This window comes from Camellia sinensis, chromosome 13, assembly GCF_055761805.1.
Source record: "Camellia sinensis isolate YWXY chromosome 13, ASM5576180v1, whole genome shotgun sequence".
In the NCBI taxonomy this organism is placed as follows: domain Eukaryota; kingdom Viridiplantae; phylum Streptophyta; class Magnoliopsida; order Ericales; family Theaceae; genus Camellia; species Camellia sinensis.
The window spans coordinates 142,166,632-142,184,080 of record NC_138973.1 but is presented as its reverse complement, the minus strand read 5'-3'; the positions used below and the strand labels follow the sequence as shown (position 1 = coordinate 142,184,080).

At 38.8% G+C, this 17,449-nt stretch overlaps 1 protein-coding gene across 1 annotated transcript in view; it reads right to left on the bottom strand.

The window, feature by feature from the left end:
• LOC114284713 (calcium-transporting ATPase 3, endoplasmic reticulum-type) overlaps positions 1 to 17,449 on the bottom strand; it is a 101,892-nt gene that overhangs the window by 44,020 nt on the left and 40,423 nt on the right. Inside the window, 6 exon segments of the mRNA XM_082903540.1 lie at positions 4,144 to 4,340; positions 10,186 to 10,265; positions 10,268 to 10,289; positions 10,390 to 10,507; positions 16,067 to 16,101; positions 16,235 to 16,342. Coding sequence (XP_082759666.1) covers positions 4,144 to 4,340; positions 10,186 to 10,265; positions 10,268 to 10,289; positions 10,390 to 10,507; positions 16,067 to 16,101; positions 16,235 to 16,342 — 560 coding nt within the window.

The window sequence follows — 17,449 nt, the reverse complement described above, 5'->3', positions numbered from 1 at the left end:
TGTTGCTTAAGTGGTAAGACTTTCTTTCCTAAAGTCAAGGTCAAAGTTTCAAGTCTTGTGCATATCTCTATGTAACTTTTTTGTTTTAAATAGAGAAATGAGAGACACATGGCATAAGGAGAAGCAAGCAAAAGCTTGGACACCAAATCCAACCTTCACTTAATATAATAGTATAGATAGATAATCAGATAAGGGTTACCTATACGGAGGTAAGAAACTTTTATAATTTTGCCCATAAATTAGATTTCTTATTTTTGAAATTTTTTAACTTTCTGAACATGGGTTGTAAGGGTTGCCCATTCATGGATTCTATTTGGTTTTTGATAGGCTTTCGAAGTCACTACCTACATATGAAGACAATCCTTGATATGGAAGTCAGAAGTAATTCAAAGTTGAAACCTGTAATCACAACTACAACATCACAGCCCTGCATTGCCATCTCTGGTGTTGCAGACTCAAGACTGTCATATTTTTTCTATGAGCTGCACAACTTAAAAAATCTGCTTCAATGTGCCCACCATAAAACTTTCACGCTATGAGGCATCTACTCTACAAGCATTTGAGCATATGCAAAAGTGTTCATATCTTCTACAAATTTATCTCAGAGAAGTGAAGTACATTCAAACAAGTAGTATTAGAAAAAGGAAGCTAAACCAAATGTAACATTCCTAACTTCAATATGGAGAAGCTTAAGATGATTTGACCAGTACAATAAACTTATAATTGACATAAAAAATCAATCAAGGAATGTAGAGGGTTCTTTTAAATTTGATGTAAAATTAAAGCAAGCAATGGTAAGAAATATTATAGATATAATGTACACGATCCACATATTTTAGGTTTGTCAAGTTTAATAGCCTTGATATCCATAAATTCACACAATTGCACAATTGGAGCATGTTGTTTGGCATTTTTGGTGAGAAACTGAATTCCGGCCTATTAAGTAAGAAATTCACTTCTGTCAAAGACGAAACTCGCTCCCAAATAAGATAGAACCTCTCAAACATACAAATCTCAAAGAAACAGAAGAAAAACAACTCAACCTTATTCTAGTACTTTCTATTTACACAATATTTATTTATACTTAACAAAGACAATTTGTAGTTGACATCAATCTCTAATGTTTATTCATATTTAACACATATTACAATCATGTAGAAAAAAATAATTGTTAGAATATATTTATATATTTAATATATTAAATGTTTCTATATAGGTGCTCCCAACCTTAGAGACTTCTATATGCTCTCACTCTCCCACCGCTTCCTCGACTCCCACTAATAATGTGTGAACTGAGTGATGCCTGCTATGGTCTTACAATTATTGGATTGTTGGGAGTCTAAGAAGCACGAACATTCTAAGGAGACTCTCCATGTCAGACGCGGTCACTCTTTTCTATGTTTCCATAATTCAAAATAAAAATCTAAATTTCGAACAAGTAGAAATGGCAACGGGGCGGGGTGGGGCGGGGCCGGGGATGACCCTCCCCGTCCCCGATCCCCGACAGTAACAAAATCCCCGGCCCCGGCCCCGATCCCCGACGGGGAACCCTTCACCTCCCTCGCTCCGTCCCCTAATCAGGTTTCCCCGACCCCGAAAAATCTTCGCCAAATCTGTTCAACACACATACAAACATAAGAACAAAAAAAAAATAAATAAATAAAAAATAATCTGTATGTATACAGATCTGTTCAACACACATACACACAACAGATATAATATTGTTCATCAACAACAATAGATATAATATAGATAACAACTTGGAAAAAAAAAAAATTGTACATCAATCAATAACAAATATATATGTATAGAGAGAGAGAGAGAGAGAGAGAGAGAGAGGGCACTTCACAAACTGTCCGTTGATCAAGACATCGATCGGTGGCTTCACGGTCCTGGTCATGGTCGTGGCTTCAAATCGGTGGCAATGGAGGGATCGGTGGTGGTGGTGGCGGCTTCAGATCAGTGGCTTCACCGATCTGTTCAAATCGGTGGTGGTGGTGGATCTAGATGATGTTGATGCTGATAAGAAATGAGAGAGATGAAAGAGATCTGAGTAAGTGAAGGAGAGAGAGATGAAAGAAGTTGTGGTGAGACTCAGAGAGATCTGAGTCAGTGAGGGAAAGAGAGATGAGAGACGTGAGTGAGGGAGAGAGCTGAGACAGACTGAGAGAGAAAGAGAAGTGTTTTGGTTTATATATATATAAAGGGGTACAATAGTAATTTTGCTTCAGGGATGAACGGGGACAGGGACGGGACGGGCGGGGTACGGGGCTAGGACACTTATCCCCGTCCCCGGCCCGAAATTGATCGGGGATTGATTTTCGAATACCATCCCCGTCCCGTTGGGGATATTTTTTGGGAAAAAATCGCTTAAATCGGGGTCGGGTCCCCGTCGGGTTGGGTTTAAATTGCCATCCCCACAGACAGTGTTTTGAAAAGCGCGCTTAGGCGCACGCCTAAGCTCAAGGCAAGGCAAGGCACAGCTTTGCGCCTCAAGCCTGGTGAGGCGAGGCGACATAGGGGAAGCGCTGCCTAGGCGATAAGGCGAGCGCCTTATTACGAAGCGCAAGGCGAGCGCCTCAGCGTTCTGTGTGGATACCCACATGGGATGAAATCACATTTACAGTATAAAATTTTCAAAACGTGAGTCAAAAGAGCAAAAACATTATTAAAAAAAAAAAACCCCAGTGGAGAAGAAGAAGAAGAAGACGCGACGAGTACATACCACGCCACGTAGGTTCTGCTCTCTTCTCCTCTTCTTCTCTTCTCTCTCTGGTTCTTCTCTTCTGCTTCGTCTTCTCTTCTCTTCTTTCGTCGTCTTCTCTCTCGCTTCTGTCTCTCTCGCGATCGCGATCTCTCTCTCGCTCTCTTCTGTCTCTCTCTTTATCTTCCTAATTCATATATATATATAATATTATATAATACCTATTATATAATATATAATATATAATATACTTATAGATATTAGATAATATATAAAATATAATTGATTCAAATATAAAATATATAATATAATATTATACAATACCTATTATATAATATATAATATACTTATAGATAATATGTAAAATATAATATATACTTATACATAGTAATAAAAAAAAATACACATGTATATAAAATAAAATAAAAAAATTAATTGAAACACATTATTTAAAAAATATAATAAATAAATAAAATAATATATATATATATTAAAAATTAATTATTTTTTTTCTTCTTCTCTTCTTATTAAAAAAATTAATAATATGCATATTAAATATTTACTTATGTTGAAAATTGTGCTATATTAATATTTTGCTTAACTTCTATAACTTGCGCTTCGCTTTGGTGAGGCGCGCACCTTGCCTCGCACCTCGACGCTTAGGCTCCAGGTGACCTTGGCGCCTTGATGCGCCTAGAACTTTTTAAAACACTGCCTACGGACAAGTGTCCAACAATCATTTTGTAATGTGTCCATCACTTCTTGGCCATGTCTATCACTGGAAAATAAACATGAGACCAACACTTCTTGAACATTTGCTAACACATGATATTCAAAGTTTGAGAATTTCACAAAAATATCTTATAATGCCCTTAAAGAAATGTATAATTATTAAGAAATGTCCTATAGAAGTTTCACATAAAATTAAATGAAAAATAAAAAATGTAAGAGAATTAGATACAAAATTTATTTGGTATAAAGTAATTATTTAATTTTGTATATATTACGCACATATATAACTATATAATATAAATATATTCCTAGATAATATAATATCAAGATATAATTATTTGTGGCGTGTCCGAACCGTGCCCATGTCCTACTTTTGTAGAATTTGCCATGTCAACGTGTTTGTGTCGTGTTGTATCCTTGTCCCATGTCCGTGTCTATGCTTCACTGTTGGGAACAACTAAGAGTTTTGTGAGTCTTCTTGCTATTAGATTTTAAAGAAGGGAGGGTAATTAGTTGTGTAACCCTTGTACCTTTTAGCCTGCCTTCTTGTTTTGTGTAAGGCTGAAACCCATACTAGTCAAAAAACATAATTGCATACATATGATATATATAAATATAAACAGCTATATCTATGTGCTTGTGGATGTATTGGTGTATGTAAATAGGTAAAAGTTCTTGGTATGAATATAGAGGGAAGCAAACCCAACCTGTGAAATCTGGACTCTAACTCAGTTTGAATATTTGCAGTTAGTGGACTAGTGGAACCATCATCATTGCAGAGGATACTCGTACATCTAGAAATGATACTCTCTGGAGCACCTTTTGAAAACATAATCTCCATCTGCTTGCGACTACAAAGGACAGTCATCATCTTCCGATCATGAGAAAATTCCAAAAGAGAGACCTGCAGGGTATAGATTCACAAGCATGATTTGACAAGGAGCTATCAAAAATTTAAGCGACGCAAATGTTTATCACTAGATCTACAAGATCCATTTATTGAGACTTCATTCCGTTCTGTGTGAAATACATCCCAATCAAGAACTCCAAGAATTTTTTGTTTTACGTTCAATTCAACTCTCAACCTTCTTTTCTAGGTTCATGGATATTGAATCAATCAACGCACCACTAAATGTTTAATCGAACAAGTACCTTTTGGAACATCACTACAACTCTAGCAAATAAAAGTGTATGTACCAATTTTGACAAAGAAAATTAGAAGTCTCTATCTCTGCAATATTGAGCTGCATCCTTAACATGCACAATGACACACTCCCTGACCCATGTCTGAACCACAACCAAAAGTAACCTATTATTTTTGAACTTTTTAGAACCGGGACACACTGGAAACATATGGGACACACATGGCCATAAAGACACATAAAACATATTGCATAACAAAAAAAACTTGCTACTCAATTATATAATAAAAACAAATTACATTTATACCAATTTATTTCTGCTTTAAACTTCTTTTAATTTTTGGAATTCTGAAGTCCAAAACTTCGAATTATGTTTATAAATAAAGCTTTCTAAGATAGATATTCGGACTTCTGTTTACACTTCCTTTCAAATATGTAGGTATAGGGAAAACAATTCTTACTATTTGTTATAATAAAATATAAATGTATTTGAATTGTAAAAAGTGATGAAAAAGCTTTATTTTCATTTACACACCTAAAATATATTTTATTTGTTGTCATATCCTTACCGAGTCTTTGTCCTGATTTCTTATAATAATAACAATAATAATAATAATAAAATTGTCGTGTCAAGTGTGTCCATATCGCCTTGATATGTGTCCTGTGTCCAGCCTCAATGCCACAGGAAAACAAACATGAAAGATCAAACCAAAATTGTATACTTTTCTCAAGAGCTTGTCATAATCTCATACACAACGAACTCACATTCTTCATTTCTCTACGAAAAAAAATTAACCGTTACATTTGATAACAATAACAATTCAAGAGCAACCAGTACGAACTAGAGTTGGAAAGTTGACAATATTGTAAATAACAAGGCAAATGATGACTAACAACTATACTGCCATGATTGTATACTGAAATGTAGTTTCTCTCATTCAAACATGTAAAATGTTAACATATGATACAAAGAAAGGAAGAATGACAATATGATCTTTCTCACTGTTGAATATTTTAGAATTATTATTATCTATGCAGTTCAAACACCAGAGTTTCTAATATTATTAGGGAGAATAAAAAACCAATGGATACTAACTGCATCATCTAAGGATGGCGACATGGACACGGACACAAACACGCAACACGGATACGATACGATGCAAAAACACCGACACGTGAAATGCAGGACAATACATGGCCAGAACACAGCAAAAAATATACTTCTAATTTTCCATGTGAAAAATATGAATATTTTATCAACATAACATTTACATAACAATTAAATTCCATTAAAACTGACAACCACAATGTTGATTATCCTGTAGCCACCTTTGCCGGAAGGCTTATACAGCAATAGTTTCTTTCCAGTGACCTCTCTCTCTCTCTCTCTCTCTCTCTCTCTCCCTCTCCCTCTCCCTCTCCCTCTCCCTCTCCCTCTCTATTGGCCAGCCATGTCCACCCCACGTCAAAAAAGGACACATGTCCTCTGCAAGACCAGGAAAAAAAGGGGAAAATAAATAAATAAACACAACAAAAATTGGTACACACCCTAAGGTGTGTCCAACAGTTTGTCAGACACGTGTACAGGTGCCCCGTTGGAGTGTCTATGCTTCCAGTTCATCAATACTGGCTGTCATTTCGTAAACAATGTTAGAATTTACCATCACCTACCACCACTACCACCTCACCTACTCCACTAAACCTAACTCACTACACCACTACCACCTCACCTACTCCACTAAACCTAACCCACTACACCACTATCACCATCCACTACACACCATCCACTACACCTACATCTATATAAGGAACCATTTGTAATAGACAGTATATCAATATTCAATCAATCAATAATACAATTCTCTATTTCTCTTTATACATTAAATTTCTTCATGGTATCAGAGCCATAAGATTTAGGCCCGTATTTTGTTTTCTCACCGGCAGGCAGCCGGCCGGCAACCTTGCCTTCGCTGCCCGCTGGCGGCGCCGCACCTGCGCTGAAGGTTGCCCAATTTAGGCGGAAAGTTTGCTCGGTATTTGGCATTGTAGTACCATTAAAACTCTGCAGAACTTTCTCTCTCCTTCACTCCCAGTTTTTCCTCTGCGCTACTCCACACCCCCACCCATTTCATATTTGCCCTTATCCACCGCCACAGTTAACAAATCATCTGATTCAAGCTGCTACTTCTTCATAATCTGCTTCTTTATTGTGCACCTTGTTCCAGGTGATAATACTGTAGATGGCAGCATCATCAGCTTGCCTAGTGGGAAGTGGTTTATCTACCCATAGTACTAAACCAAGTTTGGGCAAAGAGATCTATGGCAGGCGCCTTTTTTCTTCCTCTAGCCTTCTGTCATTGGGTAAGTTATTAAAAAGAAATTATGTAACAGCATCTCTGGACCAAAGGCACCATGAAGGAAGAAGAGGTTTTTTGAAGTTGTTACTCGGAAATGCAGGACTTAGTGTACCTGCCTTACTTGGTGGTGGGAATGCATATGCTGATGACCAAGGGTTTTCTTCCTCCAGGATGTCTTATTCTAGGTTCTTGGAGTACTTGGACAAGGACAGAGTGAAAAAGGTAGATTTATTTGAGAATGGAACCATAGCTATTGTTGAGGCTGTTTCTCCAGAATTGGGGAATCGGGTGCAACGAGTTTGGGTCCAACTCCCTGGACTCAGCCAGGAGCTCCTTCAGAAGTTCAGGGAGAAGAACATTGACTTTGCTGCGCACAATGCTCAAGAGGACTCAGGTTCTCTATTGTTCAACTTAATTGGAAATTTGGCCTTCCCACCAATCTTAATTGGGGGTCTGTTCCTTCTCTCAAGGCGGTCATCTGGAGGAATAGGAGGTCCTGGTGGACCTGGATTTCCTCTTGCCTTTGGTCAGTCAAAAGCCAAGTTTCAGATGGAACCTAATACTGGAGTGACATTTGATGATGTTGCTGGTGGAGATGAAGCAAAGCAAGATTTCATGGAGGTGGTGGAGTTTCTGAAGAAGCCTGAGAGGTTCACTGCAGTTGGGGCTCGTATCCCTAAAGGAGTGCTTCTTGTTAGTCCTCCACTTTACACCTCACATGCCTTCTCTCTGTCTAAACAATAATTTTCCACCACCCAACTTTCTTTTTATTTTCTTTTCTTTTCTTTTATTTTATCACCCACTCACTTCTTATGATGAAAACACAATGGACCCAACTTCATGCCAGCCACATGGGCCTGTCCCTCCGCCAATGCTCTCATCCTTTTCCTTTTTTTTCATATATATATTTATTTCGCCAACTAATACCACTTTTTTTAATTCCTTAATTTATTTTAATAACATGAGTGGCCTCTCTTTTCCACCATCTCCCTCTTTTTCTACACAATATTTTTGTACCACCGCCCACTCCATGATTTCCATATTAATATTATTATTATTATTATTATTATTATTATTTTCACAAAAAAAAAAAAAAAAAAAAAAAAAAAATTCATTCCAGTTGATTTTTCTGCCTTACCACACCTACCATTCGAGTTTGCCAAACACACTAATTTTATTCATGTCAGGATCAATCCCGATCATAATTTTACACGAAAAAAAAAAAAAAAAAAAACCACCATAACACACCCAACACCCACAGTGGGATTTTTCTTCTCTACTCTACTGCAGGTCTCTTCTTCTTACTTTTATCTTGGGTGTCCCGTGCCAGTCCGGTCTCAGTACTTCCTTGTCCACCAAGCACGTTGACTCCCTCATACTCTTCCACTGCAGCATATGGCGGCCCTCCAAATCGGAACATCACGGTGGCCTTCCGCTTCAGCTCCTTGTTTTCTGCCTTTAGCACACTTATCTCTGCTCGCGCATCCTTATACATGCGTTGGAGCAGAGCCAGCTGGGAGTTTAACTGTTGCACCTCATTTGTCCTGCTCTGCAGCCGGTGCGACAAGTTTGTGACCGCAGTCATGGTTTCCACACATGACTTCAAAGTATACTGATTGGCCTCAATATCAGTTTGCACCGCCATTTTTTGCTCCACCGACCGCATCGGAAAGTTCAACGGAGCAAAACCAGAGGTGTTTGGTTGAGGTTCACTGGCCACCGCACCAGTTATTTCTCTTGTGGACTCATTCAGCTCTGGAAAGAGCGTGAGCAGACCACGGGACGAGGAGGCCATATTCTGGGTAGCTGGACGGGAAGAAGAGGCCATGTTGCTGAGTGTTTCAGAGACGGGTTGGTTACAGAGTATTACCGAGTTTCTCTCAGCAAACGAAGAGTTTTTTCAGAGGATTTTCAGAAGTTTTTTGTCTGCCTCTGCCTCAGCATCAACCTTGGTTAAATAGCCGAGGCAGCCACGCGCATCGCGCGCCACTTGACGCCAGACGACAAACGGGCGCGCCAGCCAAGGCACTCACGTGCCTCGCCATCATGTCCGGCACATCTTTTTATGACTTGGGCTCGCCTTTGGATGGCACTACTTTTTATGGATTGGGCACGCCTTTTGATGGCACGCCTTTTGAAAGATTGGGCACACCTTTTGAGGGTGCGACTTTTTAAGGGTCCGACAAGACTCTGTAAACTGTCCCGACATTGATTCCGATTAGCTCCTTCATGGGTCCGACAAGACTCTGTAAACTGTCCCGACATTGATTCCGGTTAGCTCCTTTATGGGTCCGACAAGACTCTGTAAACTGTCCCGACATTGATTCTGGTTAGTTTCTACAAGGGTCCAGCAAGACTCTGTAAACTGTCACAACAACTGTCAGAACATTGTCTGCTACAACGGTCCGACATGACCCCATAAACTGTCTTCTACATCGGTTTGACACCACCATACAGTGTCCTCTACAACGTTATGACACCACCATACAGTGTCTTCACCAACGGTCTGACACGACCATACAGTGTCTCCTCTCCTTTTTTTTATGTATTTTCTTGTTTTGTTCCTGTCTTCAAACTCAAGTTGGTTAGTTTCTATCCTCCTTGAGTTTGCGGGGGGCTGTTAGAATTTACCATCACCTACCACCACTACCACCTCACCTACTCCACCAAACCTAACTCACTACACCACTACCACCTCACCTACTCCACTAAACCTAACCCACTACACCACTATCACCATCCACTACACACCATCCACTACACCTACATCTATATAAGGAACCATTTGTAATAGACAGTATATCAATATTCAATCAATCAATAACACAATTCTCTATTTCTCTTTATACATTACTCCACTAAACCTAACTCACTACACCACTACCACCTCACCTACTCCACTAAACCTAACCCACTACACCACTATCACCATCCACTACACCTACATCTATATAAGGAACTATTTGTAATAGACAGTATATCAATATTCAATCAATCAATAATACAATTCTCTATTTCTCTTTATACATTAAATTTCTTCAAACAAACACACAAATAACAGGGAAAAAGGGAGGAAAATCACTGCAAAAACTGGAAAGGGAGCACGCTAAGCCAAGTTGCCAATAGTCTATCATACTGGCCACACATCAACAATCATTATAAGTGTTGCAAACATTAGATTCCTTAGAATTCGGGGTACATCATACTCAGCAAATAAAAAATCAAACAGCTACCATATGTAGAAGCAAACCTTTTTAAATTGGTCTTCCCAGTAATGATTGCAGTAAGAAGCTCGTTCATGCTTGCTCAGCATATTCAGAGCAGAAGGTATGAATCAAAGCCAGGAAGACCAACCTGGAAACAACGGTGACATGAATTCACAGTCAAATTAACAGCAAGTAAGCTGATGATAGACAGGAGAAAATTGAAACAAAGCAACAATTGACTGCAAAACCTTCTCTGCCAATACACGAAGGGCTACTTCAGTTGACTCCCCCATTTTTTCATAGTTCCCCTTGTCCGAGTTGTACTGTAAAACAGACTTGTTGCATAGGGCTGAACACATGAATAAAAGAAGGAAGGTTCCGATTAGAAATCTAATAAATCTCAGGTGCTGCATCAATGCTAATGTCATTATCTCAACCTTTTGGTCAACAACAATAACAAATGAACCAAACTGAGGGCAGTTGCATTAAAAATCCAACATGACTTCAGGACCACCTGAATTTCAAAAAATTTAAGTGATTTCTTAATCTCTCAAACGCAAGACATCATCAAAGGTTCAGGTAGCATAATAGAAATAAGGGCAAATTACACTGACTTCCCTTGACTATTGCATAAAATACACGCAGCTCCACTAGTACGGAAAAATGACACAAACCTCCTCTAATGGGCCACAAAACTTAACCCCACTAACAGAAAATATAAAACACAGTGCCCTCATATACTTCAAAAAAAAAGCAACAACAACTACTACAGACAACATCCTCCATCCACACCTCTTCTTCCTTCCACACTCAATTGTCACAGCCATTGTCACAAACATGACCCACAGCACCCACCACCTCCATCTCACCCCATACCCCCCAACCCCCACTACTAAAACCCCAACACAACCAACCCCATGTCGTAGACATCATCACCAAAACCCTAACCTCAAGCCAAAGCCACCATCACGGTGTAAGATTCCTGAAAGCTTTTCTGTATCTTGTATATTCAATGTGTGAATGATTACAATCAGACCTTAGATTATATAGCCCTAAATCCTAAACCAAAAGGGAGAATACAATTATGCCTCTAATAGGACTCTAACACAACCATACCTCTAATAGGACTCTAATTTGTACAACCACAATCATGCCTAACTTGGAAAATAATAGGAAATACACAATATATTCTCACACCCCCGCTCAAACTCAAGGTGTTTTAGCAGAAAACACTGAGAGTTTGCTAAGAAGAAACTGAAACCGAGCGGTAGTGTGAGTCTTGGTGAAGAAGTCCGCAAGTTGCAAAACCGAAGGGATGAAAGGAAACGAGATAGAGGCAGACTGCAGATGTTGGCGAACAAAGTGACAATCAATCTCAATATGTTTCGTCCACTCATGAAAGACAATATTGTGAGCAATCTGAACAGCACTGCGATTGTCACAGTAGAGAGGGATTGGAAAAGACTGAGAGACACCCAAATTAGACAAGAGACAACGAAGTCAAACAATCTCAGCAGTGGCATGAGCCATAGCACGATACTCAGCTTCGGCAGTAGAGCGAGCAACGACTGATTGTTTCTTGCTTTTTCAAGAGATTAATGAATCTCCAAGAAACATACAAAAACCAGACGTAGACTTACGATCAGTAATATCACCAGCCCAATCAGAGTCAGCATAGGCCACCAAGTCCAAAGAGGAAGTAGAGGACAACAATAAGCCCTGAAAGATAGTACCCCTGCGATAGCGAAGAACGCGAACCAAAGCAGCCCAATGGGTAAAGCGAGGAGCAGAAACAAACTGACTAACCACATGAACAGCATAAGCAAGGTCAGGACGAGTAACAGTCAAATAAACTAAACAACCCACAAGCTCGCGATATAAAGTGGGATCATCCAGAGGGACACCATTAGTAGAGTTAAGCTTCACATTAAGCTCAGTAGGTGTATCAGAAACCTTAGTATCAGTAAGACCAGCACGATGAATGACTTCATTAGCATACTTAGCCTGAGACAGAAAATAGCCCTTGGGAGAAGAAGCAACCTCAATACCAAGAAAATACCGTAATGGACCCAGATCCTTCATTTCGAAGCGGAAGAGATGTTGCTTGACCTCAGAGATAGCAGAAGAGTCCGAGCCAGTGATGATCATATCATCCACATAGAGCAAGAGAGCAACAAAACCAACCGAGGCATGTCGCAGAAATAAAGCAGAGTCAGAAGCTGAAGGATGAAACCCAAGCTCGGTAACAGCAATCTGAAATCGCTCATACCAAGCACGGGAAGACTGTTTCAGACCATATAGAGCATGCCGAAGACGACAAACCTGTCCAGAGGGATGGTGAAGGCCAGGGGGAGGACGCATGTAAACCTCCTCAGTGAGATGGCCATTAAGAAAAGCATTCTTAACATCCATATGATAAAGAGGCCAAGAACGAATAGCAGCGACAGAGATCAAAGTACGGACAGTAGTCATTTTGGCAACTTTACACCCCCGACATTCAATAAGTTCACTAGGAGAAACTTTACCTAAAATACCCGACTGAGCTAAAGACCGTAAGCGGTCAGCAGACAAATGCCCTAATCGAGAATGCCATAAGTAGAAAGGACTAGACAAAGAATCTAACTGAAACGAAGAAAACGCAGTCAAAGAGGTTGCTATAGGCAAATGCAAGCTCTCCACCACATAGAGGTCTCCAATTCTACGGCTGATCCCAATCTGCTGCTTAGAGATTCGATCCTGTACAGAGTAGATAGCAGAAGAAAAGATAACATCAAAACTAGCGGCATCAAGCTGACTGATAGATAATAAACTGACAGATAACTGAGGAACATAAAGGACAGATGAAATAGAGACAACAGACATAGCAGACGGTAGGACAGACCCAACAGATACAACAGACATACCAGATCCATTAGCCACATTGACAGTAATAGGAAAGGGTGGAGGAGTACAATTGTGAAGTAAGGAGAGACGGGAAATCACATGAAGAGAGGCACCAGAGTCAAAAAGCCAGAGAGACGAAAAGATACCTGAAGAAGACCCAAGCAAACCTGAATGAAGAGATGAAACAACGGAAGTAGATGGAGATGGCTGGGAGGTGGACAATATATGCTAAAGTTGACTAATCTGAGCAGTCAAGGAAGCCAAGTCAAGATCAAGAGTCGGAGCAGATGCAACATACGCAGTGGCAGGAGCCCGAAAGTGGTTCTGAGATTGCTGAAAAAATGAGACAGGCTGACGTCCTTTCTTGGGACAGTGGTACTTCCAATGGCCCTTCTGATGATAGAAGGCACACTCATCAAAAGCCAGAGACATCGTAATAACTAGAAAATTGAGGGATTAAAGTGTAATAAACCCTATATTCAACAAAATAGCCAAAACAGGGGTCGAAGGGTAATACACAGAAATCTGATGGGGGTAAGGCCAATAAATCCAAAACCATAGTGTAATAATCAGAAGAGTGTTAGGTCTGAATGTAAAATATAAAAACTAGTTTTTTTTTTTTTTTTTAACTAGAGTATTGAAGTCAAAAGAACCAGTCTAAAGCCAAGAGAACCAAATCAGAGAAGAGAGAGAGAGAGAGATTGAAGCCGAAGTCAAGGAAGAGGGAGATTACGACGTGGTTGGTAGTGCCCACTAGGGTTTTGTAGCGTCAATGTCTCTGACGCGTAAACGTGGTGCCAGAGGAGTGAAGGGGAAGAGTGAGTTGCGTCTCGGTGATCTGGTTCTCGCCAAGGTCAAGGGAACTTCGATCGATCAAAGGAGAAGATTTGAGAACCAGAGACTGAAGAGGAAGATGACTCACAACTCACACAGAGACTGAAGAGGAAGACAATTTCTAGGGTTCTGGTGGTGGCTTTGATACCATGTAAGATTCTTGAAAGCTTTTCTGTATCTTGTATATTCAATGTGTGAATGATTACAATCAGACCTTAGATTATATAATCCTAAATCCTAAACCAAAAGGGAGAATACAATTATGCCTCTAATAGGACTCTAACACAACCATACCTCTAATAGGACTCTAATTTGTACAACCACAATCATGCCTAATTTGGAAAATAATAGAAAATACACAATATATTCTCACACACGGAAATCCTAACTCCAACCCATAGTCACCATCACCGGAGCCCTAACCACAACCAACAGCCACCATTGCACACACACACACACACACACACACACACACACACACACAGAGAGGATCCGTCTATCATCACCTACAATACGTCCATCACCTCATACAATCTGCTCATCATCACCCTCCTTTCATCATCATCAACATCAACAATAGCAGCAGCAACAACAAAGAAGGGAAAAAATTTGAAGAAAATAAGAATAGAAAGAAAATATTTAATTTGAAACCCAGATTTGGTTTGTATTGATTTGAAACAACACATTTAGTTTGCATTGGTCCAATTGTGATGGTATGTCTGCAAGCACGATGCTTCAATAGTGATGGCATAATCACAATGCAACGATCGTTATGGTTTGATTTTGATGATGATTGGGGGGTATGCCAAAGGAAAAAGGGAGTGTTAGTGAGAATGTTATAGTGGCGAAGGGGGATGCAATGCCAGGCAGTACGTGATGATATCGTGGTGTGTGGTAGTCGAAGTCACAAGGACGCTAGGTGAGATTGGATCGCACCAGAGAGAGAAGGCAACATCATGGGGGAGGGGAAGTAGTGGCCTAATGGTGAGGGATGGGAAGCAATAGCAGCATGATTGGAGACAAAGGCAACGACAGCATGGAAGAGGCAAAAGCAGAGGTGAAGATTGTTGTTTGTTTTAGTTCGGCAATGGTTATAAGATAGAAGTTAGACATCTGGGAGATAGGGTTTTAGGGATGTAGGGTAGACGACTTTTTTTGGGAGGTGGTTTTTTTGGCCATGGAAACTTTTCCTTTTTTTTTTTTCTCTTTTTATATTTTATTTTTCTTTCAAATTTTTTTTTATTTGTTTAAAAAATGTTAGAAATTAAAAAGGGCAAAGTTGGTATTTTTATTTCAAATATGATGACATGAGCAAACTCCATCCACTTCTAATGGTGAGGGATGGGAAGCAATAGCAACATGATGGGAGACAAAGGCGACAACAACGTGGCAAAGGCAAAAGCGGAGGTGGTGGTTGTTGATAGTTGTTCTTCGTTTTAGTTCGGCAGTGGTTATAAGATAGAAATTAGTCATTTGGAGGATAGGGTTTTGGGGGTGTAGGGTAGACGTCTTGTTTTTTGGGAGGGGGTCTTTTGGCCATGGACACTTTTCCCTTTTTTCTCTTTTTATATTTTATTTTTCTTTCAATTTTTTTTATTTATTTAAGAAATTAAAAAGGGTAAATTTGGTATTTTCATTTAAAATATGATGACATGAGCAAATTCCATCCACTTCACTAACGGTTGATTAATGGCGTGGGCCCAAGTGTAATGCAATAGTTTTCAAGGGAAGCCGGTGTCATTTTTCCATACTAGTGGGGCTGAGTGTAATTTGAACAATTACTGAGGGAGGTCCATGTAATTTTCCCTAGAAATAAAGGAAGAATAAAAAAAATTTCACAGTTAAGTAGCTACAGCAGTAACCACTGTCTAACATTAGACAACAATTCCACTTCTCACATTTCTTTCAAGATGAGAATAAAATAAATAAATAAATAAATAAATCGAAGGATGATATTATCAAATCCTACAGGTTGACAAGTCAAGACAATTACTAACTCAAATTCAGAATGCAAACGCAAGACAAAGCAGACTAAAAAATAACAAGCCCACACACAGGAAGTAGAAAAGAACATTTATAACACTATCCAATCCAATTAACCAACATTTTATAAGTCATAAAGGGATGAGTACATTTAACTCTGACATAAATTGCACTTGAAGAGAAAAAATTTAGTAGTATACAATATGAGGGGTTTGAATGAAAATATGATGTAAACAAGCTAGCCTGGAAACCATATCAAGGAATATGTGATTTCAACATGTAAGCAATGCATACACAACAGTGCAGAAAATTATGAAAAAATTTACCGATAAAAGAATTTAGTCGTTCGTAATATATATGGTATTAGGAGGCATATTATTCGAGAAAAAATACCTGCATCCCATCACTGTCAAAAATAAAGCCCTCTGGCGCATATGTTGTCCCACTGACACTGTATTCAGAAGTAGGAGGACCATGGTGTGCAGAATGAAGCACACATATCTGGACAGGCAGGAAATAGAAAGGGTAGATTAAGTTTTTCCATCTCATGGTAAAACAGGGTTCGATGATCAAATAAAGCAATCTGAATTAAGTAAAAATGTCCCCATCAATATGGAATTTCTTTCATAATATGAACAAATAGTTTTCACCTTCTTGTTCCTCTTGAGAATTAAAATTATTGAAGAGAAGGAAGAAGTGCAAAACAAAGAAGAACAAACACAACGAAGGGACTTTAAAAAAACTAAAACCAGCACCAGTTCAACAATGGAGGGAAGAAAACAAACGGAATGTAGCAAGGGCAAGTTTCGCACATCCATAAATTCAAAGAGTATATTACCAAAACACAAAATGAAGACCAACAAGAAGTGGGGGGGGGGGGAAATAATTAGTATATTCTAAGCCTATAACTAGGCCACTCTTGTAATATTTAGTGTCGATCTTAATTATATTATTTTCAAAATAAATCAAACAAAAATAAGCAGACCAAATGTCCGCTAAACAACCATATTGAGTAAGGTAGCGTTTGGTAGAGTTTTCTAAATATGATTTGAGAATAGGAGTTGTATTTTGAGTTTGTGAGTTTTGGAATTATAATTTGAGTGTAGAAAATTTATTTGGTGAATGAGTTTTGAAATGAGTGGAGAATTTTTTATTTGACATATGATATCTGATACAAAAACTTACAACTCATAACCAAACACACAACTAAAAAATCTATTAAAAGCTCATAAAAAATTTTAAAATTTTTCAAAAATATTGTTTTATTAAAAATATTTAAAAAAACAAGTGCCAATTGCAAAAAAATAAAATAAAATAAATAAATAAATAAATAAAATTGCACTGTTCAAGTCAATCGGCCGGACGACGAATGTCTGACCGGTAGGCCAAATTTCAAAATTTAAAAACCCGCTTGGAATGAGTTTTCAAAAGGAGGGGTGGAATTAATTTTCCAAAACCCAAACCAAACATCATACTAGAATATAGGGGTAGAACTATGGTTCCAAAACTCTTCCAAACACAGCCTAAAACTGTCTCCAACAGACACAAATTACCTAAAAGAAATTGCAAAAAAAAAAAAAAGGGAATACATCGATATTTACTTGACAA